This window comes from Bos javanicus, chromosome 17 (genome assembly GCF_032452875.1).
Source record: "Bos javanicus breed banteng chromosome 17, ARS-OSU_banteng_1.0, whole genome shotgun sequence".
NCBI lineage: Eukaryota > Metazoa > Chordata > Mammalia > Artiodactyla > Bovidae > Bos > Bos javanicus.
Genome location: NC_083884.1, coordinates 70,377,282 through 70,403,648, shown reverse-complemented (window position 1 = coordinate 70,403,648; position 26,367 = coordinate 70,377,282). Strand labels below are relative to the sequence as shown.

Below are 26,367 nucleotides of genomic sequence, written 5' to 3'. Positions count from 1 at the left end.
TCGTTGAAAACCAATAATTTATCAAAACGCTGCGTGTTTGCGTGGGAAGGTGCCGCGACAGACAGGGCAGCGGTGGGCAGGCGCACAGGGAGGGGATGGTGCCTGGATGGTGGGCGCTGCTTGCCGCGGGCGGCCGTGCGGGCGGCGGAGGGGAAGCTAGACATTCTTGCCGCGCAGGCGCAGCTCGTGGCGCCGCAGGTGGTTGTAGAGCGATTGCACGTAGGTGAAAACGCACTTGGGGTCGGGCTTCTTGCCCATGATCATCATGTCCTCCACCTCCACCAGGGGTACGCAGTCCACCAGCATCCTGCCGGGAGGGGGCACAGGAGTGATTGTCAGCGCCGGCCCCACCTCCTGCGGCGACCCCTCTACTCGAAGGTCTTTCCAGTGCCGCAGCCTGCAGGTCTTGCATAAACTCGACTCCAGATCGATTGACCGGGGGAAAAGCCTTCTAGGAAGGCTGAAACCCCAGGCCCTACCCACCCACGCCTGGAGGCACCCTGGTGGGGAGCAAGGCCAGGCAAATGGAGGCGAAAGAGGAGATCCCTGCCCCATCCCTTGTGTCCAGGCCCGTGGACCTACTGCAGGGTCGAGGTCTCAACCCCTAATCCTGGGGAGGTCCTGACTTCAGACCCCGTCCACTTATCTCTGGAGGGCCGCCTCCTTCTCACTCCCAAAGGTACACTCTAGCTGGCAAAGCCTTTCATTTGGACCGTGGTACCCAAGGGGCCTCAAATCCTTCTCTGCATCCAGGACCACTTCAGTGACCTGAACCCTGGATTATCTGCCAGCTCCCTGGCCTGGGACCTGCTGTAGAGCAGCTTGGGAACCCCCATCTACCTCAAGGGACATCCCTGCTGTGTGAGACGGAGGCCAGGGAGGTGTATGTATGTGTGGGAGGCAGTTCTTTAACGGGGGTGCAGATGAGCGTCCCAGTCAGTACACACTGGACCATTAGCATCACACTCGGGGCCTGGACACCCTGCTGACCATCCTCCAGGGGATCTTCCCAACCCAGGGATTGAACCCAGGTCTCCCTCACTGCAGGCAGATTCTTTACCAGCTGAACCACCAGGGAAGCCCAAGAATACTGGAGTGGGTAGCCTATCCCTTCTCCAGCGGATCTTCCTGACCCAGGAATCGAACCAGGGTCTGCTGCATTGCAGGCAGATTCTTTACCAGCTGAGCTATCAGGGAAGCTCACAGAACAGAAGAGGCATTCATTTCCAGCTCCACCACTTAGTAGGTGCAGGTCTGGGCCTGAGGCGATCCAGGCCCCCAGCCCTGGACGTTGGCACCTGCCTGGGGCCCCCTTCCTTCCATATTGCAGGAGCCCTCGCCCCACTCTGAGGGGAGTGGGCTGCGGCTACTAAATAACTGACAGCCCCAGGGCTCAGAGACAGAGCGCGCTCCCTGGCTCCATTTCCCTTCCTGGAGCCAGACCTCTCCTGCCTCCCATGCGCCACGCCTGGCATACAGTTAACACTGTCACTGTTGTTAAGTGAGTTTCCTTTGGCAGGAGGGGCATGAGGAAAGGAATTGTTCCTGTTCCCAAGACACCCAAGGGCCCAGGACTACCTGCCATCTTGCGCCTTCAAGGTCAGACCCTCAAGGTCAAACCATGTAAGGGCCAGGGCCCACTTTCCTTTCTCCAGGACTCCTTCAGGGAAGAAGCCAGGAAAGCAGGGGACCCGTTTCAGTGTAGGCTCTACTCCTGGCCAGCTGTGGAAGCTAGAGCAAACCCTGCCCTGTGACTCAGTTTCCCCATCTTTACAACAACAGCATAGTCATTCTTTGCCTCATTTGAGTCCTTGGAAGCGCCGAGAATGAGTAAGAGGTTCCTGACCCTGTTGCTGACGTGCTGTGTGCCCTGGGGGTCGTCTCTGCCCCAGACTGGGCCTGTTCCAGCTGTACTGTGGTGAAGAGGCAGCCTCTCTCTGTAGCTTCTTCCAGCTGCGGCTATCTCCCGGGGTATCCTGGCCTTTCCCATCGTGGGGCTCCCTCCCACCTCTGGTGTCTTCCCTGGAGACCTTATAAAGCCATTGTTTACACCGGGGCTCACGGCACAGGGCTCTGGCTGCCCCAGTGACAGGCCAAACACCAGGCAATCCGAACAACAGCACGGCTGAGTCACACTTTCCAGCTGGAACGGGGCGGACTGGGCCCCTCTCCCTCCAGGCTGGCCTGCTGGGCAGCAGCTCCCAAGTCCATATATGACCTGGAGACAGCGCCATGCCCATCCTCCCCTCACCTGCACGGCTTCTCTGAATCTATGTGTGCATGTGGGGGTGGCCCCTCACAATGGCTCCAGGCCCTGAGGGGCATCTGGGTGCATTGCAAGCTCTGTCCCTGATTCACATTACTTTAGGCAATCCCTTTTCTCCTTCTGGGCCTTTTGTCTTTTCTTCTCTCTATGAAATGGGTGGGAAAAGGGATGGGGCCAGGAAAAGAGCCACAAGGTGGGGAGTTTGAAGTTCCCGTTTCCAGCCCCGGCTCTGACCTACCACCCCCTGGCACACGATGAGTCCGCCACTCTCTTCTCTCCTCTGAGCTCCTGGTATGTAATGGGCAGTAAGCTCAAGATATGAATTCTCTACTGTGACCCTGATGTGAGATGACCAGACAGGAAATGCCACGGCTGGTTTGGGGATCCAGGACCTCCACCAGAAACATCTTCCTGTTAAACTGGTCTTGTTCCTGAGCCTTTCACCTTAGAGCATGGCACAGCCAACCCCCCAGTGCACCAACTGGAGGCCTGGGACCCTCCTCCCTCCCCAGTGGATCCATCAGAACTCCTATCTCTCTAGTTAAGGTTCTCTAGCTGGCTAGTCCATCCCCTCCCTCCCTGTCCTTCATCCAGGCCTCACCCAAGGATTGTTCTAAAATGCTACCTACATCCCTTCTCTGTTTGGAAAACTTTTATGACTCTTGTCTTCAGAAGGAAGTTCGGACTCCTGAATATGACCCCTTCCTCCCCCTCACACCCAGACTAAACAAACATCCTCCCCTGCCTGGGTGTGCCATGCCCTCCACGTCCCTCAGCCCCACCCCGGTGCACTTGGCTGATCCCTCTGCCCGGGATTTCCTCTCCCTCCTTTAGCCTGAACTTGGTATTCAGATGCCAGCTTAGTGTGCACTTTTTTCAGCGAGCTGTCCTAGACCCGCTGGCTGGGTCAGGTGCCTCCCCCGCAACCCTGGGATCCCATGGCCTCCTGGGCTTCCTCCAGCTCTGTCCTGCCCATCTTGGTCATCACTGCCCATTGAGAAGAATGGTCTCAACTGCAAGGTACTGAGCAGCCAGAAGATCAGGCTGTGTCTGGCTCCTTCTGGCTCTTCTCAGGGGGCCCCTCTGCTTCCCCCTCCCTGCTCCGACCTCCCCTGCTTCTCTCTGAGCCCCCATCGAGCAGATCCAGCGCAACAGGGCAGGCGAGCAAGGCGGCGTTCCTCACCGTGGGGCCCCGAGCGGGGGTTAGGACTTTTTGGTTTTTACCAGCCCCTTCTGGACCAGACAGCGGTAGAACTCCTGGATGTACGTGTACACGCACTTCCAGTCAGGCTCTCGAAGCCGGACCATGTCCTCTGTGTCCAGGAGCTGCGGGCAGTCCGCATGGGTCCTGGGGAGGGTAGGGGGCCGGGGAGGGGCGGGGCGGGCCGGGCCCGAGTGGGGCAGCGGGGTGGGGGAAAGAGGCAGAGAAGAGAGAGGGGAGGAGAACAGAGAGAGACACACACACACACACACATACAGAGACATGAGTTCAGTTACGTTCTCAGTGCCGCAGTCTGCCAGCCTCCCGCATGCCCCCTCCCCACCGTGGACGTGCCGCTCAACTACCCATCACTAATGGTGTGCGATGCAGACAGGGGTGGGGGCCAGATCAGTCACAGGTGCAGAGAACTCTCGGGGCAAGCGGGAGGGAACGAGGGGTGGGGGGCGATGGCATTGGCGCCGGGGTTGGAGAGGAGGGCTGTGCCCCAGGGAGCGGGGGTGAGGAAGGCGTGAGAGGAGGTGGAGGGGGGGAGGAGGAAGAAGAAATCTGGGGGGAACCAGAAAGAGAGAAGGAGAGGAGGAGAGACAGGTGGAGGAGGGTGCTGAGAGTGAGGTGTGCAGACGGGGCAATGATTCCAAAGTGGAGGGCTTGCGGAAGTCCTATATAAGCCTCTGGCAACACCTATATAGGCTGGGCGGGCACGGTGCCCGGGCCAGGAGCCTCCTTTTGGAATCTCCAGCCGGGATCCCGTGGGAGCAGGAAGCTCTGGTGATAGTGGGAGGAAAGCAGGACAGAGAAAGGGCAGAGAGAGAGGGAGAAGGGGGCAGACGGAGGATGGAGGGGATACGGACAGGGCCACCTGGTGGGCCTTGGCCCGGGCTGGTAGGTGGGCCTCCGGCTCCTTCGTTCCGGCGGGCACCTGGCACGCTCAGCAGCAGGTGGGTGGGGTGGAAGAGGACGGGGGCTTTCTGGGGAAGGTGGGGGGTGGGTCTCAGCTGCTGAATGACAGTGGGGCTGGCCGGCTCCACGGAGCCTCGAAGCGGCTGGGCCTGGAGCAGATCGCCCAGCCCCAGACGCCCGGCCGACACCAGCAAGGAGCCGACAACCACACTTACTCGGCGGACGAGAAGGCCACCTCGAAGTTCTGACGCCGGTTCTGTGGGCTGAGCTGCCCGTAGTCGAAGGCCTCGGGGAAGAAGTTGTGCACCAGGGCACAGAAGGCCATCCCGTCACTCCAACTCGAGGAGAAGTTCTGGATGTCCACATGCTATGGGCAGTGGGAGGACTGGTCAGCGCCCCCATGCCCTCCACCCTCTGTGTTTTGGCATTCCAGATCTAGGGCAGCCGAGCTCAGAGAGGCCCTGTAGCTTGCTCAAGGTTGCACGGTAGGTGGGCAGTGCCTTCTCCCACTGTTTGTTAACTCCTATATCTGCTACTTAATGGGCCAGAGTGACCAAGAAGCCCAGCACCACCCCGCTAAGGCCATGGTCATGCCCTCATCACTCTTTCTCTTACGTATAGATAGTCACCCAGTGCATTGAGAGAGCAATGAGGGGGAAGACTCCAAGAGTGGGGTCTGGTCCTGAACCCTGCCCACCATCCAAGGGCCCTCTCTAGGCCCTGCAACTTTATCACTTATTCAGGAATCTAGGGCATGTTATGAGGCTTCTCTGGTGGCTCAGATAAAGAATTTGCCTGCAATGCGGGAGACACGGGTTCAATCCCTGGGTCAGAAAGAGCCCCTAGAGAAGGGAATGGCAACGCCCTCCAGTGTTCTTGCCTGGGAAATCCCATGGACAGAGGAGCCCGGAGGGCTATAGTCCTTGGGATTACAAAGAGTCAGACGTGACTGAACGACTAACACACACACACACACAGAGCCTGTTATGTGTCACAGAAGAGGAATTCCCATCGTCCCTGCCAGACACAGTGGCTATGAAGGGTACAGCTGCAGCTGGGGGACATATGGGGGTGGGGAGGCCCTCACCTGGCCTCCTGGGGCTCACCTCGTAGCCACGTGTCTTGGCTCGGCACCAGTCTAGCAACATCTGCTTGATGCTGTTGGCGTTGGGGACCCCGAAGCTGGTGGAGCGCTGCACAGCCATGCGGGGTCCGCCCGGGCTGCTGCGGGAGTCATGTAGAGAGCCGGGTTACAATGGGCACTTTCTCCACCTGCCCACCCAGTAGGCCAGATCTCCACACCCCCGCCCACCAGAGCCCAGACCCCGCCCCGTGTGGTCATTAGGCCCCCCGCCCACCAGAGCCCAGACCCCGCCCCACGTAGTCACTAGGCCCCGCCCTGCCCACTGCAACTCACCCTGCCGCGCCTTCCTTCTCCAACTTCTCAATCATAGCCTTGCGCGCCTGGGACGCTGAGGTTTTGGGCAGGCTCTGCGCCTTCATCAGCTCTTTCTTCTTCTCTGCCTGGCGTTTTTCCAGGGCCGCTAGGCTGCCAGACCGTGGGCTGGCCTCATCTTCCCGGTCGAAGATACTGAGGGGTGGGTAAGCGACCGGTAGGGCCCCGGGAGCGGCTCCTGTGCCTCGACCCCGACTCGCCAAGGGCTAGTCACGCTCCAGACCTTACACTCTTCCCGTATCTCCACCACCGGCAATGCCGGCCAGCAACGGAGGGGCTCCCATCACATACGTTTTACAGAGTAGACTGAGGCTCAAAGGAATAGAAAGTAGGAGCCAAGCTCTTTTCAACAGACTTGCCCGTGGGGAGTTCTCTTCCAAGGCTCATTATATGCCCAGGTTACAGGTGTGTTCCCATTCCAGGCACTGTCAACTAATAAGGACCACCGATGTGCTAACAGCAATGGTAACAATAATAACAGCTCGTGTCTCTTGAGCCCTTTCTATATGTCATTTTAAATTGCACAAGGGTTAGGGGTGAGCTTACCACTTCCACTGGAGATGAGGAAATGGAGGCCCGTGGCCTCAGATTTCAGAGGGCACGGGGAGGGGGACCAGTGCAAGGACTTGAACACAAGTCTCTGATGCAGAGTCTCCGGACCCCTGCAGTACCCAGCCTGAATTCTTGACCCTACCTACCCCAACGTCCTCTGTAACATAGGCGTACCCCTCCACCACGGGGTTAAGATGTAAAGATGCTCTCTGTGACATGGGACGTGGTCTGCAGACACTGGAAACTGGCAGTGCCATCAGGTAGCTCAGTGTGGTGGGGAGGCCTCGCTAAGACCCCAAGCAAATCGTTGGCCTCCCCCAACGATTTGGCATAGTTGAGAATTACATGAAATGGCAAGGCAAGCAGGAGTGTTCTGACTCCCACTCTACCTCTCTCTGGCTGTGTGCCCAACATCTCCCAACACCTTGCTCTACCCATCTGTAGAATGGGCATGCAATGAGGTCTCCTGCGGCACTGACTCCTCCGTGGTCTGGGAGAAGGTACCTGTGCTCACCTGCCCATCTTCTTGGATGATGAAGAGGAGAAGGTCTTAGTTTGCATCATGGTGCTGCCACCACCATCTGCAAGAGAGGGAAAGGGGAGCACAGTGAGGTCCCGGGCTGGGAGACGGGGCGGGAGGGCTGGCAGAGGGATGGAGGGAGCCACAGGCAGAGAAGAGAAAGTGACGGCTGGACAGAGAGACACACAGACGAAAGTTTGGAGTGACAGTTCGAGGAAGAGCCTGAGGAGGTGGGCTGGCAGGCAGGCACGCGGAGACGCCCGGTGGCCTTACTCTCTGAGCGCCTCACAAAACTCGACTCCACTGTGGTGGTGCGGGCCGTCCGTGTGCCGTCATCTGCATGGGCAGGGGTGAGAGGAAGGGTGTGAGCGGCGGGATGGAGGGGCCGTGGTCCCGTCCTGAGCCCAGCTTGGCCCCTTACTGGATTGGACGAGCCGCTCGGTCTTGGTGACCGTGCTGACGGCTGAGCCGTCAGCCGTCTGTTGGCTGTGCCTCGTGCTGGTCTTGGTTGTCGTGTTGCCGCGGCCCTCTCCTGGCCGGGCCCGGGCCTCTTGCAGCCGCCGTTCTCGTTCCTTGTCCCGCTGGTCTGGGTGGGGGATGGTCCCACGCATGCCCAGAAAGGTCACCATCGCCCACACAGCACATATGCACGGGCACACGGGGCACACAGATGGGGTGGAGGGCAACTCGTTAGCAACACTGAAGACACGGGGGCAAGGGCCCTCTCTGGGAGTAGCTGGGGGGGAGGGGGGAGCTATAACCTGGGAGGGAATGGGGGCATGTGGTGCACTCGGAAATAAGCAACAGCTGAACTTGAAGGGGGAGAGTATGTGGATCCAAGAAGGGAGTGTCTGTGCGAATGAGTAGCTGAGTCTGGGAGGGAGTATCTCCAGTTAGGGAGGGAGTAGCAGGATCCAGGGAGGAGAAGCTGAGAGAGGGCAGCAGCTGCAGGGGCCTTCAGATAGGTCTTAGCAGGGAGAAGAGCAACTAGAAGTCCACGGACGGAGTCCTTGGAGGTAGCTGAGAAGCCATTTGATCCAGGGACGGGGTAGTTGGGAGAGAAGCTGGCAAAGGGGGTAACTGCCCCAACATCCTCTGTAACACAGGCGTACCCCTGCCTAGAGAAGCAGCAGGTGGGTGGGCATAGAGGCTGGCCAGCCATCCGTGGGCCCTGCAGGAAGCAGCTAGATCCAGAGAGGGAGTAATTGAGAGAATCTGGAGATGCAAACGGGACTAGAAGCTGGAAGAAAGAATAGCTGGGTCCGGGGGTGGGAAGTAGCTGTGCCTGGGGAAGGAGGCAGAGCCCAAGGTGGTCATCGGTGGACCTTGAGGAGAGAAAAGCAGCTGGGAGGAGGAGTATCTGGATTCAGGGAAGGAGCAGTTGACAGAACTTGGAGAAGCAACCGGATGGAAGCAGGAGTTTCTGGGGGAGAGAGTAACCGGGGTCTAGGAGGGAGAAGAGAAGTTGGTTCTGGGTCTGGGAAGCAGGAGAGAAGCATCTAGAAAACGGAAGCGCTGGATCCAGAGGAAGGAGGCCAGGCAAGAGCCGGGTCCCGAAAAGGCAAAGCTGAGTCTAGAGAATACACTGGGGAGGGCGTTACTGAGCTGGAGTGTCCATGAATAGACCCCAGAGAAGGGGGCAGCTGGACCTGGGGGCGGGGTGGGGGCATTGGGCTCTCTACCTCTCTTCCTTTGCCGGAGCTCACGCAGTGCAGCCCGGATGAGCTTCCGCTCCTCAAAGTCCGTAGTCTGATCCAGCTGCAGACAGAGCCCCCATCATTTCCCACCTGGTGCCTGCCCGCCCGGGCCCCCGCCCACCCCAAGTCCACCAGATGCGGCCATACCATCTTGTCCAGGACGCTCTCATCCTCGATGGCCATCAGCTCCTCGGCACTCAGCGGACTCCGGCTCCCTGGTGCTTTGTCCACTCGGGTCTGCTCGGCGCCATTGGCCACCTCCACTGCGGCAGAGGGGGGCTCTGCGGGCTCTGGCTCCATCTGCAGAGAGGGGAAAGGGCATGGGTTATAAGCAGGGCTGTAGATGAAACCAACCGTGCCTCCAAAGGACAGGAGACCAGGCCCTGGGGCTACTGGCACAGGCTTTGAGATACCACTAGCCAGCTGGACTGTCTGCCCAGGCATGGCCACGCTGGTGTGAGGCTCAGGGAAGAGGCACTGAGAGCTTTGTTGCTGGGCTTCCCATGTACCCAGAACTGTCTTGATGCAACTAAGGGTGGCGATAATGGTGATTTCCATTCAGTAGTGAGCACTGTGTGAACACTGAGTATTCCTAACAGATGGGAAAGCTGAGGCTCAGGGCAGCTGTGGGACTTGTCCCCAGTCCTTCTAGAAGTGTGACGCGGCCCGGCGTCCGCGCTGAAGCCTAACCCCTGAACCCGAGTTCCTTCTGCCGCTTCATTCCCAGCCCCCTCCCAGGCAGGCTGTGCCCTGTCCTGCCCGTTCCCAAAGCCTGGGTCCTCCTGGGCCAGTGCCCAGGCAGCATGTGTCCCCCCTCCACACGGTGAGGGAGCTGGACCAAGGCCCACAGGCTCCTGACCAGGTGTCTGACCAGGGCTGCCCAGAGCCAAGTCCTCTCTGGAGCTCGCCCCTGCTCCCCACTCCCAGCACGTCACCCCCTAAGGGGCCCCTCTAGCCTCAACCTAGCCTCCTACCCATCCCAGGGCATCTCCCCAGACCCCATGCAGACAAGCCCCCAGCCCAGCTATCACAGCCCCCTCCCCTCCTGGCAGGGCCCCTTGGTCTGCTGTAAGGGTAAGGAGAGACGAGGTGGCAGCTGCTTCGGGGAGGCTCGGCCTGGCTGGGGCAGGGAGTGGGGGTGGGGCTGGGGGCTGGGCCCCGGCCAGGGGCTGCCAGGGCAGCCGCCACGCGTGCCTCAGGGCCAGGGGCATGGCACCATCTCGCCTTAGCCTGGGAGCACCGGCGCCCCAGTCCCCTGTACAGACAGGAAAACTGAGGCTCAGAACGGGTGGTGGCACCCCTAAGGTCCTCCGGCAGAGGCCGAGCCTGGCTCCAAACCAGCCCCCCCAGCAGCCCACAGGGACTTACGAGACTGGCGCTGTGGGCAGGGCCGGCAGAGGAGCGGCGGCGGGTGCTGAAGGCAGGTGGGTGGGCCACGGGGGTCCCGGCATCCTCGGCCGCCTGGAACAGGGCCTCGGGGTCTGCGGCGGCCAGGAGCAGCTCACTGGGCTCCAGCTCAGGCTCAAGGTCAGGCACAAGCGGGACCCCCATCCGCAGGCTCAGCACCTCCACCTGCCTGCCCAGTGCATCCAGCCGCCGGCTCAGAGCGGCCGTCTCCACCCGCAGCTCTTCGGCTGCCCGGGCCACCGGCTCCACGGCCGAGGCTGCTGCTTCAGCGGCCTGGGTCACCGCCGCCCGGCCCGCCTCAGCCACCGCCCGCAGCTCCTCCAAGGCCCGGCCCAGTCGCTCCTCGAGGGCTGCGGCCAGCTCCGAGCCTGGCCCCGGGACCCCCGGCATGGTGCTGGTAGGGGGCTGTGCGGTGGGATGACGCCAGGGACTATGCTGGGGACTGTTGCTCCTGGCTGGCCGACTCGGGCTTTGCAGCTGGTCCTGAGGGCGCAGGCAAGGGCAGCGGGCCTGCCCCGCCCCTGCTGGCCTCCCGGCCCGCCGCCCGCCAGCTGGGGCTGTAGCCCAAATAGAAACCTATTCTGGGCTCCCTCTGGAAGGGGGCCGTGGGGGGAGGGGCAGCCTGCCCAAGCAGGCGGACCGCCAGGCCTGGCCCTGGCCCTGCAGAGATCGCAGACCAGCAGCACAGCGAGGCTGCCCAGGTGCTGAAGCACTGCCTATTCCCCGTGGGTGGGGAGACTGAGGGAGGGGGCAAGGAACGGGCCTGTCAGGGCCCCCGTGTGCATGAACGGAGAGGACCCAGCCTGCCAGGCTCCAGACGCCTGCATCCTCTGCTCTGCCCTCACGCCATGCTGTTTTAGAAAGCCTCGAGCAGGTTGGGGGCAGGACTTCGCGCAACCTGCTGTGGCGAGTGCCTGGTCCCTGAGATAGACGTCCTCTGCCAGCCTCTGTGCTCAGATCCAACCACAGCTTTGAGCAGGTGCATCCCAGGCACACCATCTGCCTCCCTTTGCTTCTGGAGGGGGACGCTGAGGCCAGTTGGTGGTCTCAGATCCCCAGGCCCCCGGTGGTGTCTCCCATCACCCCCAGAGCCTCAGCCACCCTGTCCTCACCTCCTTGGCAGAGAGTGCTTTAAGTGCCGACCTGGGAGGGGAAGGGTGCTTCCTGCCCCCGCCCTCTCCCTGTCACCCCTAAAGCTGGCTCTATTCTCTCTCACTTCGAAGTCCCACTCAGCCCCTGGAGCAGCACTGAGGCCATTACCTGGGCAGCCGGGTGGCTCACTGGGGATTCCCTCCCCTGCAGAGCGTCCAGCCAGCTGATGCTGGGCTCCAGGATGAATAATGGAAGGCTGCAGCGGATTCAGTTCCCACGGCACCTGCTGGGCTGCTGCCTCACCTGACTGGCACCCCCCTGCCTGTGCCCCCATCGGTGCTTCAGCCCAGTATCCCCTCCCCCGAGATGCTGACGCAGATGGCAATCGCTAATCTCCAGTCTCCCAACGGGCCAGGCTGATCTTGGATGAGCAGATGAGCGGCTCTGCACCTCAGGGCTGAGGTCCAGCGCAGGGTCGGAGCAGGGCCCCTGTGGCCGCTACAGGATGGGGGGTGGGTGTGGCGGGGCAAGCCCTCACCACCCTCCCTGACCTCACTTTTCCCATCCGTTCATGAGGAATGCACTGGCCAATTCTGGAGTAGGGGCCGGAAATCATCACATGGGAAGCTTAAGGCCGGTACGCAGTGAGCTTCCGACACGCCTAGTGGCTGATTGGCGAGGTCTGGCCTTAGCTCTGCCACCAACTGGTTGTGGGCTGGGGGCACCTCCCCTGTCTGGGCCTCGTTTTCCCGTGTGTGTAGTAGGAGAGGATCCCGGCGAGCCCTAACACCCTGAAGCCGTCCACGTGAGGCCGATGATGGGGAGGCTGACGGGGTGAGGAGCAAGGGCTCACCTTTATGCTGCAGCCTCCTCGGCTACTCAGGGAGGCAGGGCTGAAGCTGGTGACGTGAGTGACACTGCCCAGCCGGGCTAGGTTCCCAGGGCTGCTGATGTGGGTGATGGTGCTCTTGCCCCCACTGCTGGTGCTAATGAGGGTGGGGGGCGCCCGCAGCCCCAGCGTCAGTTCTGGAGGGGGAGAAGGACGACCGTCAGGATCAGAGGTGGGGGCATTGCCAGTCCAGGCTGATGGCGCCCCTCGTTTCCAGCGCACCCTCTGGAGACACCCTGAGCCCTGGCCACAGCACGTGTCCTGTGTGCGGAGCTGGACGGCCATAGGCACGCAACCCCCAGCAGTGGGGAGGCAGAGGGGAGGCCTACCTGCCCTCTGGTTGCCCGTGGGCAGCAGCACCCGGCCTGTGGAGGCCTGGCCCCGGCCATCCTTGATCTCGATGGTGAATGTGGTCTTCATACTGGCCCCTGGCTCGGCGGTGCCCACGGCCACAGGCAGCGGGGCGCTGGGCTCCTCTGAGCCGGCCACGGGCCCCCCTGCTCTGTTTTCAAGGGACCTGACGGCCAAGCCCCGCCCCCTGGGGCCCTCCTCCCGAGGGCAGCTCTGAAGCTGGGCCAGGGGCCGGGCTGTTCCCCGCGAGGAGGGGCCACTGGAGGAGGAGGAGGAGGCGGCAGGGGTGGTGCTGGTGTGGGAGGGGCCTGGGAGCCTGGCAGGGGTCGAGGGGCCGAGGGCCGCGCGGGGTGGGCCTTCCTGGAGCCCAGCAGCCATAGGAGAGTCCGATGTGAACTTGCGCACGCGGTCCCGGACGGAGCCCGCCCGCTGGAACGGGGAAGGTCCGCTGGCGAGGGGGGTGGGCTCTAGACGGGACGGGGCAGGCCGTCAATGGTTGGCTGGGACAGGCACTGCCCAGAGCCCAGGGTTGGGGGAAACAGGCAAGTACCTCGGTTCTGGGCTGGCTGGCGGGGGCTGAGCACAGACAGGGAGAGTTGGCAGGGGCGAGGGTCAGCCAGGTCTGGCAGCATGGGGAGGCGGTAGTGGCCAAGTTGAGGCGGGGCAGAGAAAGGAGAGTGGACAGTGGAGACCACCTCTTGGAGTCCTCTCTTCCACACCCCTCTAGCCTACCAGCCCATCCTGCAACTCCCACAGCTCCCGGCTTCCCCACGCAGCTGCGTCCCTCTCTCTCTCACAGGCCCCTCCTCCCGCTGACCCCAGGATGACTTGGACACTGCCAGGAGCTGGGGCTAGGCTTGGGCCGGAGGAAGGGTGCCCAGATCCTCCCTGCCGATGGGGAAGGGGGACACTCCCCTGGCCAGCACTGCCCAGGGCTGCAGCTGGGAGATGGGTGCACTCCCTTTTTGGGGAAAAGAATGTGCCTGAGGCCCGTTGCCTTTCAAGGCTGCAGGAGAGCCTCTGGCCATGGGTGGGGGGGAGTGGGCCGGGCGGGGGGCGGGGACACCTCGGGGGCAGTGGGAGGAGGCAGTGTCAGAGAGGGCCTGGACCCGAGGGTGCTGGAGCCGTCCAGGCACCACAACCCATTTTGCAGGCAGGGAAGGGGAGGCCCGCGCTGTCTCTGCTGCCGGAACCCTCACCTGCTCTCTTTGTGTCTGAGCGACCTTTGGTGGGGCCTTGGGCGGCAGGGGGCTCCGTGGGGCTGGGCGGGAACTGCAGGGGAGACACGGTGTGGGCAGGGGTCTGACTCCCAGACCCGGGAGCTCACCTGCTTGGCAACCCCGCCCCTCATCCCGACTCACCTTGTCGACCACCTGCCCGTCTGTGCTGGGGGTGGCTGGAGGCTCCTGGGGCTCAGGGCTGGTAGCCCTGGGCGGGCTTGGGGGAGGCTCGGGACTGCCCAGAGCCTCGGGGGCAGGGCACAGGGCCTCCTCGGCAGGCTCCAGCGGAGGCTCAGGAGAGGTAGTGGTGGGCGAACCGTCGGCTGAGGCAGGTGGGCTGGGTGTGTCCCCGGGAGGGGCCCGCAGCAGGAGCGTCACCGTGGTCACATCCCGGCTGGAGCTGCTGGGGGTCGGGGTTGGCTCTGGGACCTCCACCTGCTGCTTCTGTTCCTCTGGCTTCGGCACCTGCGGGAGGCCCACAGGATGCGGCCAAGGCTCCCTAGGCTGGCAGCGCCCCGGGCAGGGCATGCAAAGCAGAGGGGCTGGGCACGGCTTCCTGCAGGTGCACCTGTGCAAGCGTGGTCGCTGGCGCACCACGAGCGGTCTCTGATCCCCACTTCCCAACCTCTTGGCACTGCCTGGTCACAGAAGTTCAGAGAGGACCAGCTCCTGATGTCAGGGGTTAGGGACAGCAGCAGACCTTCTGGGGACTCCCAGACTTAACAGATTCCTGGAGTGGAGACCCCTGACCCCTGGCCTCAGCCTGGTTAACCCGTGGGGTAGGGGGCTTCCCAGGTGGCACAGTGGTGAAGAATCTGCCTGCAATGCAGGAGATGCGGCTTTGATTTCTGGGTTGGGAAGATCCTGGAGGAGAGAATGGCTACCCACTCCGGTATTCTTGTCTGGAGAATCCCATGGACAGAGGAGCCTGGTGGGCCACAGTCCACGGGTTAGCAAAGAGTCAGATACAACTGAGCGACTGACACTCGGGGCAGCCCTGCCAGGACCAGGGGCCCAGTGGCTCTGCCGGCCACTTAGGGAACCTGCAGGGCCCGACCTCTCACCCACACGGCCTGGAGAACAGACCCTGTGAACAGCTGGGGCCTGAAGGCGGGACCCGATGAGCCAAGGTAAGGATGTGGGCTGTCTGGAGCAGGAGGGGCGGCCACGGATGGTCTAAGCTGGGCCGGAGCCAGGGTCTGATTTGCATTTCAGGGAGATCCCCGGTCTGCTGAGTGGAGGCTGGATGGCTAGTGTGGGGGTGGGAGGTAGGCCTGGGAGCAGGGAGGCCAGCAGGGTGGTAATGGGAGACAGACAGGAGCCTGGGAGCAGTGCAGATAAGCTGGCTTTGCTCAGGAGGCCTGGGTAGAGATGAACTCTGGCATGGGGACATGTCACCAGAGCTTGCCTGGGAGAGTGGGGCAGAAGCCTGAGATTAGAGCCCCAGTATTCCCCAAACACAAGCTGGGCACCCCCCCCCGCCAACAGTGAGAGACACACAGGCGCTCTGTGGTGCTGGCATTGGTTGGCCCAGGACCTCACCCACGCCCCTTACCTCACACGGTTCTAGCCGGCGTGCTGCCTGCCCCTTGCTGTCCTCTCTTGAGTCACTGTTGGGGCGCCTGCTGTACAGCCTTCCAGCCAAGGTGGCAGCTGGAAGGGAAGGGAGAAGTGTCAGGTGAGAGCCAAGGGGTCGGGGGGTTGGTGGAGGGGTCGCTGAGGGCAGCGTGCAGCAGGGCCGGGGCGCGTACCCTCGATCTCCTGGGCCCGCACACGGCGGATGGCGGCTCGGATCAGCTTCCGCTCCTCGTATTCCGCGGCGCCCCGCAGCTGCGGGTGAGGGGTGGGTGTCAGGTGTTGGGCTGTGAGTCCAGGTCTTCACCGGCCCAGCCCTCTCCCTTGCCCCTGGCCCAGGCCTCACCAGTGCAGTCAGCTCCTCCACATCATTCATTGACTCCAGCCGTCCTGCCAGTCGTGCCAGAGCAGCCCGCTGCTCAGCCTCCCGCTGCTGGGAGCTGCGGGGACACCATAACTGGTCACCTCCGCGGCCAGGGCCGAGTCCTGGAGGATGTGGGCTGAGGGTGGAGGCCAGGACAGGGTACCCGGAACTTCAGCAGAGGGGCAGGTAGCTGTGCACACCCTCTGGCTACACGCTGGCACATGCACGCCCAGGGACCTGAGTGCTAATACCACACGGGCGTGGCCAGGCACGTGGTCCACGCCTGCAAACATCCTTGTATACTACCCCAAATGCGTGCCCATGCGGCCGTGTGCACACCCAGATGGGCAGCAGACACCTGGCTCAGGCCTGCCTACACAACACGCGCTGAGCCCTGGCACATTCGGTCCCACCTGCGTGTGTCCCCACTCCCCGCCACCGACACTCACTGCAGCCAGTTCTCCTTGTTGTCCTGCCGCTCGGCACGGAAGCGCTTCGATGCCAGGGCCTCCTCCTCGCGTTCCAGCTCCTGCCGCTGCAGCTCCCGGATGGCCGAGCGGATGCGTCGCCGCTCTGCCAGATCCGCCGTGACCTCCAACTGTGGACAGGCGGAGGCGGCAGTGGGGGGTGGGGGGCAAGTCATTTTGGCTGCCAGGGGCGGAGGGCGGGCAACCAGCCGCCCACGGCTTGGCCTGGGGCACAATGAATGGTCTGTCTTGGCTCCCTCTGCCCCAAGCCCATCATGTGCCTGCCCGCCCACTCAAACCTGGTCTCAGGGGGAGACCCAGATCACGGCCAGGGCTTCTGGAAGGCCCACCATGCACGGTGATCCACAGACTGGGCAGCCGGCATCCCACCCACCTGAGCCAGATGCCAAGTCAGGCATGCCTTCCTGTGACTCTACTCCTGCCTCTCAGAGCCCTTCATCGAACCCCGAGAGCCACGGAGTCATTTGTGGAGGAGGAGAGAGGCCATCCTAAGGGCCCCTAACAGCGTCCCTCGGCAGGGAAGGGCGATTCGGGCTGCTGGGGTCCAGCTGTGAGCAAGGGAGACTCCCACGGTCCCGGAGCACCACAGCCTTGCTGATGGGTGGCAGCCTCATCCATATTGGACAGATGGGGAAACTGAGGCAGGGGCAGGCCCTCAGGAGTCAGAGCTCCCTGCCTGGTCGGGGGCTCTTTTTCTCCCTACGCTGGTCCAGCTCCAGCCACCATTAAAGAGGCAAAGGGGCTGGTGCCCGTAATGTTAGGGCCAACCCCCCAGACAGATAAGGCAGCTTGCACTAGGGTCTACCCAGGGCCCTAGAGAGGGCATCCATGGGGACAGGTGCTCCCATCAGCTTCTCGGCCCGTCCTTCCCTGGCAAATTGAAGGTGACTGGTCTAACCAGGTCCGGGAAGGGGCACCTTCTCTGGGTGGTCAGCCAGCCCTACTGCCCCCACCCTCATCCTCCCTACGGAGCCTCTGTGGGAGAGGGGAGAAGGACTGGCTTAGGGCCCCCAGGACGATAATGGCAGAGATAGGCCTCCAGGGTGGGGTCTGTGTCAGGTGGGGGCAAGTGTACACACGGTGATTTCCTCCATACCGCCCACCCCCCAGCCCCCGGTCCCCAAGGGACAGCCCTGGGAACCCTCTGCTGCCATTCTGTTCCGCTTCCTCCGCCATCATTCCTTCCTGCTCCCTGGGGGGTCAGGTGGGAGCTGGGGATGTTTCAGCGGGGGGTGTGGCTGGCCCAGCTTAGCCATGAGCTCACTTGTACCAGTCTGAAGAGAGCAGAGACAAGTGACAGAGCCCCCCAGGGAACCTTCAGTCTTCACATTCCCTAGGAGCTATGGGAGGGTCCCTGGAGGCTCAAGACAGGACAACCACCCCCCCACCCCCCGCCACCAGCTGGCTCCAGCCCCAGTCAATCTCTGCTGGGTGGTCAGAATCATATCCCCAACTTCTCTGGTCTTGGCTTTCTCACTTGGTCCCCCTTCGGGGCAGTGGGTGGGGATAGAGGAGGTGACTCTGGGTCCCCCACCTTGCAGAGCTGTGTATGGTTGATTCCAGAGTCAGACAAGAGGGGAGAGAGAAAAGTGAGGGAAGTGAGGACAGGATCCCCAGAGGCATTTATAATGTTTACTGAGAATCTGTGTGCAGATCCTGTGCTGAGTCCCATAACTGTCCCAACTTCACAGAAGCCCTAGGCACTCTATTACTCCCATTTGACAGATGAGGACACTGAGGCTCAGGGAAAAGTGATCTGAGCCAGGGTTTGAACCCAGGTTTCTGTGAGGAAGTCACTTGACTTCCCTGGTGGCTCAGACGGTAAAGCGTCTGTCTACAATTCGGGAGACCTGGGTTCGATCCCTGGGTCGGGAAATTCCCAGGAGAAGGAAATGGCAACCCACTCCAGTACTCTTGCCTAGAAAATCCCATGGGGTCACAAAGAGTCGGACATGACTGAGTGACTTCACTTTCACTTACCATGACTCTGGGGCCTTCCCTGGGCTGAGGATAGCTCTGTGACTGTTGTCTGTCTGCTATGGTGAATATCTTGATGACCCTCGTACTATACTGGGGACCCCCTGCAGCCTGGACTAGAGATGCCCCGGGGTTTAAGGGAGTCTATTATGCGGGAGCGGGTGGAGAATGAAGCTCAGCTCTCCACCCCCAGTCCTGACCTTGACTCAGGCCCCAAGCCCTCTGTGGTAAGCTAGGAGATTGTGGGCCTGGGAGGCCAGCTGATGCAGCCCCTCCTGTGCAGAGGGTAAAGAGGCTCAGAGATGCAATGAGCCCTAGCCCTTTGTCTCCTGGGTTCCCCTTCCCAAACCCCTGGAATCCTGAGATGGGGTTCTCATCCTTGAAGAAAGGTTGATGTGGGAACTTCTGCCCACCCCTGGGAGCCTCAGTGTCCCCATCTGGAAAATGGGAGCCTCTGTCTGATTTCCCCCCCGTGGGTGGGGCAGGGCTGGGGAATGGACAGCCCCACCCCACTGGTGACCCTCGCGCATGACCCGTCCCTTTGGGCTTGGAGACAAAGGTCCGCCCACCGTGTCCCTGCTGTGTGTCCCGCGTTGCCAGCCCTCTCCGGCCCCACCGCCCTGAGTGGAGGGGGCTGTTGTTGGGAGGGAAGGAAGTACAAAGCGCCATTGTCCGCCGGGGGGAAAGGGAAGGAGATGGGGCGGTTTCCGAAACTGCCCGGTGAAATTCTCCTGGGAGGAAAGAGGGTGCTTCCTCCTCCCGGGGGGCTGGGCCTCCGAGTACTTTGTACTCTGGCTGCCGGGGGCGACTGAGCCCCGGCGTCTTCCTGTCCCCACCAGCACCACGGGGGAGACTTTGCGGGCATTCGCTCAGTGCCTGCTCCTCCAGGTACGGAAGAGGGACCGGCAGGCAGCGAAGCCAGGCCTCGCCAGAGGGCGCTGAAGGCACGCGGGCCGCTCGACCGCGGCTGCCCGCACCGCCCACGCCTCTCCCAAGCAGCCCGGCCCGAGGCGCCCGGCCCGGAACCAGCCAGACAGGAAGCCCCCCGCCACCGCCTGCTTTAACATCCCCGGCTATGGAGAGGAAACACAGGTTCGCGGACTTAAGCAGCTTCCGCACGTCACCCAGCTAGTGTCAGTGCCCGATCTCCAGCCCGGGACCGAGGCGGAGGGCGTCCCAGTGTGTGGCGGAGGCGCACGTGGTGTTCGTGGCCCCAGGCACCCCCTTCCCGCACAGCCCCTCTCCGAGTTCGCAGGCATATGCGGGAGCACATCCGGAGGGCATCTCGGGTTCCCCAAATCGGCCCGACGCTCAGGCGCGGGTCAACTTTTCCCTTATAAGGCCCGGCCCCGCGGGGAGGAGCCCGGCTCGGGACGCCCCCTGTTCCTGCCACGAGGCCGGCGCGCGCGGGGCGGGACCCTCGGCAGCGCTGGGGCACAGTAATGGCGGGCGCCTGGCCGCGGAGGGCCTGGTCCCGGAATGGGAAGGATTTAGGGAAAGGGAAGGCGGGGTTCGGGGTCCAAGACGAGGGCCGAGGTCTTGCTAGTCCTCTCCCAGGGAGGGGGTCGGGGATGAGCGGCGTACAGCCAACGCTCCAGCTTCTCCGAAACCCTTTTTCCAGTGCCCAAGCCTGCATGAAGCAGGGGTGGCGGCTGAGAGCCGTGAGCCTGGGCGGACCCCTAGAGATGGGGATGCGCGGAGACCTGGCTTTCTCTTCACTACCCGCGTTAGGATTCTGACTTCCTGCCGGGAAGTCGAGCTGACAAGGTGGGAGACTTTGGAAGCCCATCTTCAGGTTGCACACAGCCGCCTGTGGCGGTGGCAGACACCCAGAGTCTGAGGTGCTGTCCGAGGCCGAGTTTCTTGGGTAGACGACGGCAGTGACTGGGCTGAGCTGGCTGGCTCCAGCCCCTGCCTCCAAAGGAATGGAATGGGGGTGGGGTGGGTCATTTGCCTTCTCCCAGGGAAAGTAAATCTTTAATTTACCCCCTGGACATGGGTCAGGGGCTGAGGGGGTGGGGCTCTGGCCCCTTCTCCTGTTCCACTGCTCTCTGCCCTTGCTGGTGGGCACATACTTGCCCTGCTCGATTGCCCCACTACCTCTCTGTGCATGGTACCGATGTTGGGGGAGGGGCTTCAAGAAGAAGCTAGGGAAAGGGGATATAGGGGGCCCATCTTTTTCCACACCAAGATCTAGGCCATGCCTCATTCCATCCTCATGCCAGCTGAAGGACCTAGATATTATGTTCACACACATTGCCCCCACCTCCCATTTTACAGATAGATTAGAAGTCACAGAGCTCCTAAGGGTCCCCAAGGCCTGTCTTGATGAGCTCTTCTGGCCTTGACTTATCCAGGTCTCTTGGTCTCCCATGATCCTCTCTGGGGGTTTGTTTGGATCCTGGCTAATCCTTTTCCTAGCTGGGCAGGTGACTTCCTTTTCCTAGTCACCCTGGGCAGGTGACTTTACGTCTCCGAGCCACAGTATTCTCCTCCTGGTTCTTGGAGCTGCTGTGACCATTCTGCAAGACGGTGTGCTTAGCCGCCCAGCCTGCTCCCTGCTATTCCCTGGCGTATTATTAATCATTGCTGCTACTGTTATCATTGGGCTGGCCTCCAGGGGTGGATACTGCCCAGGCCGTTGCTTGGGAGAGGCAAATCCAGCCTCCCCACACCTGTGGCTGCACATGGGCAAGTCCTCACCAGTTACTGTTTAAACAGGTGGTGGCACTGGGGGGCTGGGAGGAACAACCTCAGCATCTGGCATGGATGGGCACATGCCACCAGAACCTCTGCATCAGCCACGTGGAACAGCCCTAGCCCTGTTTCCCTGAGCCCTCCCTCTGGCCCCTCCCCCATCACCTCCTCTCGTCACCTGAGAGGTATCCTGGACAGACCCTGCCTCTCCGGCCTGGCTTGTCTGTCCTCATAGTAGAGATGATGGGACCACTTACCAGCTTCCGCAGGGCTCCCTCATCCAGCCCAGCCAAGGTTTCGTCTGCCATCTTGCTGGCCCTGAGCTCCGTCCGTCCCTTCCCGGTGAGTTCCCCAGTGCCTCTGGCACCTGACGCCAGCTCAGGAAATTCTGCAGTGGATAGACGTGAGTCAGGCCTGCGGAGACCTCCAGAAACCACAGGCACTTGGGCTCTTGTGCCTCAGTTTCCCCCTCTAACCCATGATCATCCATTGGTGTCCCATCCTTCTTATCTGTGATGTCACTCCTGGCTGGGAGGTGCCTTCTTCCCTCAGGTAGTGTGTGCTGGAAAACTCAACGAACCAAGAGGAGAAGCCCCTAGTTCCAGTCACCTGGACTGCTAGCTTGCTGTGTGGCCTCAGCTGGGCCCTTGCCATATCTAAGCATCAAACAGGGAGGGTAGGGATCTGGATTGTGAAGCCAGGGCCCAGCAAGGCCCACCCAAGCTGTGCTCACCACCAGGGGGTGCCGGCCACACTCCATGGCTTCCTGCCCCACCCACCCATCCCCAGGGCCAGCCCAGCCCCCAGTCATCCCAAAAGCTCAGCCTCTGGCTATGGACTAAGCCCAAACCCAAGTCCTTGCTGCTCTAGCGCCACTCGCACTTCCCCAGGTAACTTAGGCCATTGGAGGTAACATTCTGTCTTCCAATGCTTGAGGACAGCCCTCTGCACACACCCCTCTCCACTCCTCCCCTTCCCGCCCTCCCCCGATGCCAACTGCCCTGACTTCATGAAGCCAGGTGTCCGGACACCCAGCTTCTCCTGCCAATTCCCACACTTAGAATTCAGTTCCCTAGCTGGAAAAACATTCAGAAACTGATCCGCCCAGCTCCTGGACTTTGAAAAACAGGATTGGAGAGGGCCATAGGATTGTCACGGAGGAAGGAGGATCCCAAAGACCCAGAGGGCAGGGAAAGGATTTAAACTTGGCCACCTCTAGCTTCTGAAGTCCCCTTCCAAAGTGCCCTCAGGGGCTCAGGACACTCCCTTTTGCCCTATTATTGTCTCTCAAAATGGCCCCCTAAATCCTGGCCCAGCTTCCCAGCGTAACTCTTTTCTTCCTCCCGCAGCCCTAACCTTTCTGGAATCTCCAGGGCCCATGGCCTGACACACCAGAGGTGCTCAGTTACTGTACGGTGACTGAAATGGTCCCAGGATTGCCCCTGCTCCCGCTGATTCATCCCGCAGTCATCCCTTCCCCCTCCCCAGAACAGTCACCTTTTGAGTCACCTCATCCGGTGAATGGGTCTGGGGGTGTCCTAGTCCACACACTTGGGGTTCGTGGGACTCTGCCTGTTCAAGTCGCTGCTTGCTTCCCCATCCCTGTAGTCTCGGACAGGTGGCAACCTCCCAAACTCCCTCTGCTGCGGTCCTTCATGAGCAGTCACCAGACTTAGGTTCTGTGGATACTGTGAGTTCCCCCATGTCTTCTGAGGGGCAGGGATCCCTAATGCTGAATCTAGAACTCCTAGGGAAGTCTCTTTCTCTTCAGGAATTCCCGCCGCTGCTCCACGCCAGTCCCATGGCTCCCTGTCACACAGTGTGGGGTCCCCAAAGTTTGTGAGGGGCCTCAGAGGAACGGAGGAGCTTCCTCGGGGTTTCTGCCCCCATAGACTTACACCCCTGGTGGTCGTGGAGCGTCCTGGAGATCCGTGAGCGTCTTTACCCCGGGTCTCAGAACTTTTACCCCGTCGCTTAGCGCCCCCGTGGATGGGTGGGAGCTCCCAGACCTGAGGGTCCCAGAACCCTGGGAGTCCACATATCCGGGTGCCACCCTCGAACCCGTTGGGGGTCCTGCTGCCGCCCGGAGGCCCCGCACACCCACCTCTCCGTCTGGTCCGCCCGTCCCGCGCGGGCTCAGGTTAGGTCGTTCGGAATCCAACAGATGGACGACTAGGAGCGGTCAGGCGGAAGGCGCCGCGACCGGGATCCCAGGCCCGCTCAGCAACCGTCCCCAGGATTCTGCTAGCACCGCCTGTCCAGCCGCGCCAGCAGCCCCGAGGACCCCGCCCCGAGCCCCCGCGCCAGCCAATTCCGGGGAGGGTCCCGCCCACACTCCTGCCCTATTGGGGAAATTCAATTTTGACTACCACGCCCCTAGTGGAGGCCCCGCCCTTCGCGGGCCCTGGAAGTACAGGATTCCAGTCTTGGGGCCACTGCTCCTGCAACCTTGGCTGGTCGAGTGGGCGTCGCCAGGAGGACGCAACTTTGCGCAAAGTCGGGGAGGGCGCGCGAAGCCAGGGTAAGTGGCCCGGGATAGTACTATTCGCGGAGCCTTCGGGACAGCCTCTCTCCGCCCTCCTCTTTGTTCGTGAGACCCTGTCCCCTCCCTCAGCTCCGCCCCCTCCTCGCTTCTGTGCCTGGGCTTGGCCGCTGCCCCCAGGCTGCTTTCAGGACACCTGGTCCAGGCCACCTCAGAGCAGGGACTAAGTGGCCGGCAGCACACTGACCCTACGTGGGGGCACCTCAGGGGCCGCCTCAGATGCAGTAGTCAATCACACACCTCTTCCCCAACCCACACACCTTTGCACACACATTCACCTTATCTGTCACTTCTCCCTGCCAAGCTCCTCAGGGTCGCCCTCTTTCAGCGCTGGGGTTTTAAACTGGAACACCAGGTCCAGAATCTCATTCAGTAAATGGAGGAAATCGAGGCCTTGAGAGAGCCGACATGCCCAAGACAACATAAGGAATAAATAAGGGGACCTCAGAGCTCAGACCCCCCTGGGAAAAATCACTCAGTCCCTTCTACTAGAGATCAGGGTCCCTTCCGCAGGTCTCCATGGAGACCAAAGGGACTTGGAGCCTGGGAGGTGGTGTCTGGAGTCCTGTCTGTCAAATAATAACAATAATAATGTAAACTCATTTATTTTGTACTTGCCATGTACCAGGCATATAATCCCTATGATGACTGTTTGAGCCCAAGATTACCGTCTCATTTTACAGTTGAGGACACGTGATAGGTAGTGGAACTGTGATTCATACCAGCACGTTTTGAGTATAGAACCTCTGCTTTTAACCACTGTGATATGGGATTATGGGGAAGTGGCTTCAGCCTGTTGCATCAGGAGACTCAGCCCCACTGTCTAGAGCCTCTGTGACCATCCGCCACCACACCTCACCCCCATCTAGACAGAGGGGCAGTATCCACTCTGAAACTCTTTTAAAGACGTCAACTTATTTCACCCCCACATTCCTGAGAGGTGATCCCATTTTACACATGGGAAAACCTCAGCGCTGAGAGGGAAGAGACTCCTTAAGGTCACATGGGAGGAGGAGCAAACAGAGCCCAATTTGGGCACTTTAATTCGAGCAAGCCGCATCTACTCTCTTTCTAGTTAAACTATATGTAATGTTTTAAAATAAACTTTGTTTTATTGTTACCATTATTATTATTATTATTTTGGGGGGGGTGGGGTACGTGGCTTATGGGATCTTAGTTCCCCTGCCACGAATTAAACCCGGGCACTCTGGCAGTGAGAGCTCAGAATCCCAATCACTGGACTGCCAGGGAATTCCCAACCTAGACGCCTTTTTATTCTCCAGGACGAGGGTCAGGACCCTCCAAGGCCAACTAGGTCCTAGTCAAACCTCGCGCGCCCATTGGAATAGCCCCCTGGGGCGGAGCACAGGTAGGCCACCTGAGTGGCGGCTGTCTTCTCCAATGAATGGCCTTCTTCGTCCTAGCTCCGCTCCTCACCCCGCCCCCACCCCCACCCCCAGCAGGGAGAAACGGCACGGGTGAGTCTCTGTGTGGACTTTATGTGACACTCACGCGCTCACTAGTTCCTGGTAACACTGAAGATAAGCACTGGTCCCGCCCCTCCGTCAAGCCCTCAGGGCTGGGGTCCTTCTCCAATCTTACTTGCCTTCCCTTCCCATCTGAAAGGGGCGGGGCGAGATGGTGGTGAAATAAAGATCAAAGGGCGGCCCGTGAGGTCCTGGAGAAGCTTGCAGACACAGTACAGGAAGGAGCAAAACGTCCCAAGAGGAGGACCCTGGGGTTTACTGAGCACCTGTTGCATGCCTGACATGGGATTTACCGGGTTGCAAATTGACCACGGAGCTAGATATGTATTAACCCAAATTCTACAGAGGAGGAAACTTAAGTTCACGGAAGTGAACTGAATGAACTTCCATTCAGTTCAGCTGAATGGCATTCAGCTGGTAATGCCATTCAGACCTGAGTGGAATTCTGTCCCATGCCAAAACCTCTTTCGTTTACCTTGCTGCGACTAGGATTGAGGAAATCCTGGAAGACTTCTTAGAGGAGGTGATGTTGCAAACTGATCCATGAGGAAGGGTGCAAAGAAATCCATCCCACGGAGAAGAGGGAGAAAGATGTGAAAGGGTATTAGTGGCTAGGGAACAGTGTGAATAAGGCCAGAGGTTTGTAAGTGGGAAAAGGAGGCAAGAAAGGCTGTGGATAGAGCAGGAAATGGGGATGGAAGACCTTCCATTTGTGAAGTGCCCTAAATGCCAGGTGAGTAGGGTGAAAACTGTGGAGGCCTGGGCTTCAGTTGGTCCATCTGTAAAATGAGGGTCTTGGCCCAGCTCACTTCAGGCCCTCCCAGAAAGGGTTCAGATTCCTCTAGGTCCAACTCTAGACTGGCAGAGTGGGCAGTGGCTGGAACAGCTCATGGGCCAAGGGTAATATTTTGCTCTAGTCTCTGAGTCTGAAAATAAATATTTTTACCAAGCTGGCAGTGCCAGATCCCTGCATCTCTCTGGCTTCCCCTCCCCCAATCCAGGGTCCTGCAGAGAAAGCCCAGTCCTGGGGTCAAGAGGCAAGAGGAGTGATGGGTTTTAGACCCGGCTGCAGCCCATGCAAAGTTTTCTTTCCCTTGGAGCCTCAGTTTCCTCATTTGCACAATGGGGTATTTGTGGCCTGAGCTTTCTAAGCCCTCTCCCTATCGACTAGACAACATACAATTCCAAGACTTCCAGGGAGACCCCACCTTGGGAATGTGTGCACAAGGGGCTGTAAGTCCAGTCAAGGCCGAGACCATGAGCCTATTGGAGGTCCCGAGGCTGCTGGGCACCAGGAGGAGTGAAGGGGTTAGAGCTGGGTCAGAGTTGGGCCTGCTCTTGGGGTCTCACTGCCTCATGAGAGTAGGGGGAGAGACGGTATTTGGACTCTAAAAGTTGTCGAGGGACTTCTTTGTGGTCCAGCAGCCTTCCAATGCAAGGGGGTGTGGGTTTTGATCCCTGGTCTGGAAGCTAGGATCCCACATGCCTCGAGGCCAGAAAAACAAAACATAAAACAGAAGCAATATTTTTTAAAAAAATAAATAAAAGTTGTAGACAAAGAACCCTCACCTGCTGTTTGGCATGTGGAAGAGGTGGTGAGAGGGTATGGCATGAGAGAACAGGAAGGCAGGTGGGACTCTGAGGATTTTGCTGGGAAAAGGTCAT

General features: G+C 60.6%; 1 protein-coding gene across 10 annotated transcripts; it reads right to left on the bottom strand.

The window, feature by feature from the left end:
- Positions 1-26,367, bottom strand: SMTN (smoothelin). Of its 10 annotated transcripts, none has more exons than XM_061385397.1 (21): positions 26,272-26,367; positions 25,178-25,238; positions 20,931-21,061; positions 15,961-16,109; positions 15,494-15,647; positions 15,324-15,402; positions 15,128-15,225; positions 13,714-14,037; positions 13,552-13,624; positions 12,903-12,974; positions 12,331-12,819; positions 11,966-12,138; positions 8,761-8,913; positions 8,599-8,674; positions 7,338-7,502; positions 7,190-7,252; positions 6,911-6,977; positions 5,806-5,979; positions 5,495-5,612; positions 4,604-4,755; positions 1-307 (listed from the first exon to the last, which is right to left on the bottom strand). In XM_061385397.1, exons 3-21 carry the CDS (start codon positions 20,979-20,981, stop codon positions 157-159), a joined length of 2,781 nt encoding a protein of 926 aa, XP_061241381.1. In that variant the 5' UTR covers positions 20,982-21,061; positions 25,178-25,238; positions 26,272-26,367; the 3' UTR covers positions 1-156. The 10 variants fall into 10 exon arrangements, with proteins under 10 accessions (XP_061241381.1, XP_061241380.1, XP_061241383.1 ...); XM_061385398.1 differs by lacking the exons at positions 25,178-25,238; positions 26,272-26,367 and adding exons at positions 3,450-3,614; positions 22,778-22,937 and having other exon boundaries at positions 218-307; XM_061385400.1 differs by lacking the exons at positions 25,178-25,238; positions 26,272-26,367 and adding exons at positions 3,450-3,614; positions 22,778-22,936 and having other exon boundaries at positions 218-307; positions 15,494-15,587.

Bases quoted from the DNA above. Each gene is read 5' to 3' on its own strand.
- SMTN (XM_061385407.1), bottom strand. From the start codon at position 20,981: ATGGCAGACGAAACCTTGGCTGGGCTGGATGAGGGAGCCCTGCGGAAG. The intron at 8,914-9,981 runs GTAAGTCCCTGT...CCCTCTCTGCAG, and splicing joins CTGCCCACAGCGCCAGTCTC to ATGGAGCCAGAGCCCGCAGA. The intron at 4,756-5,494 runs GTGAGCCCCAGG...CACTGCCCATAG, and splicing joins CCAAGACACGTGGCTACGAG to CATGTGGACATCCAGAACTT.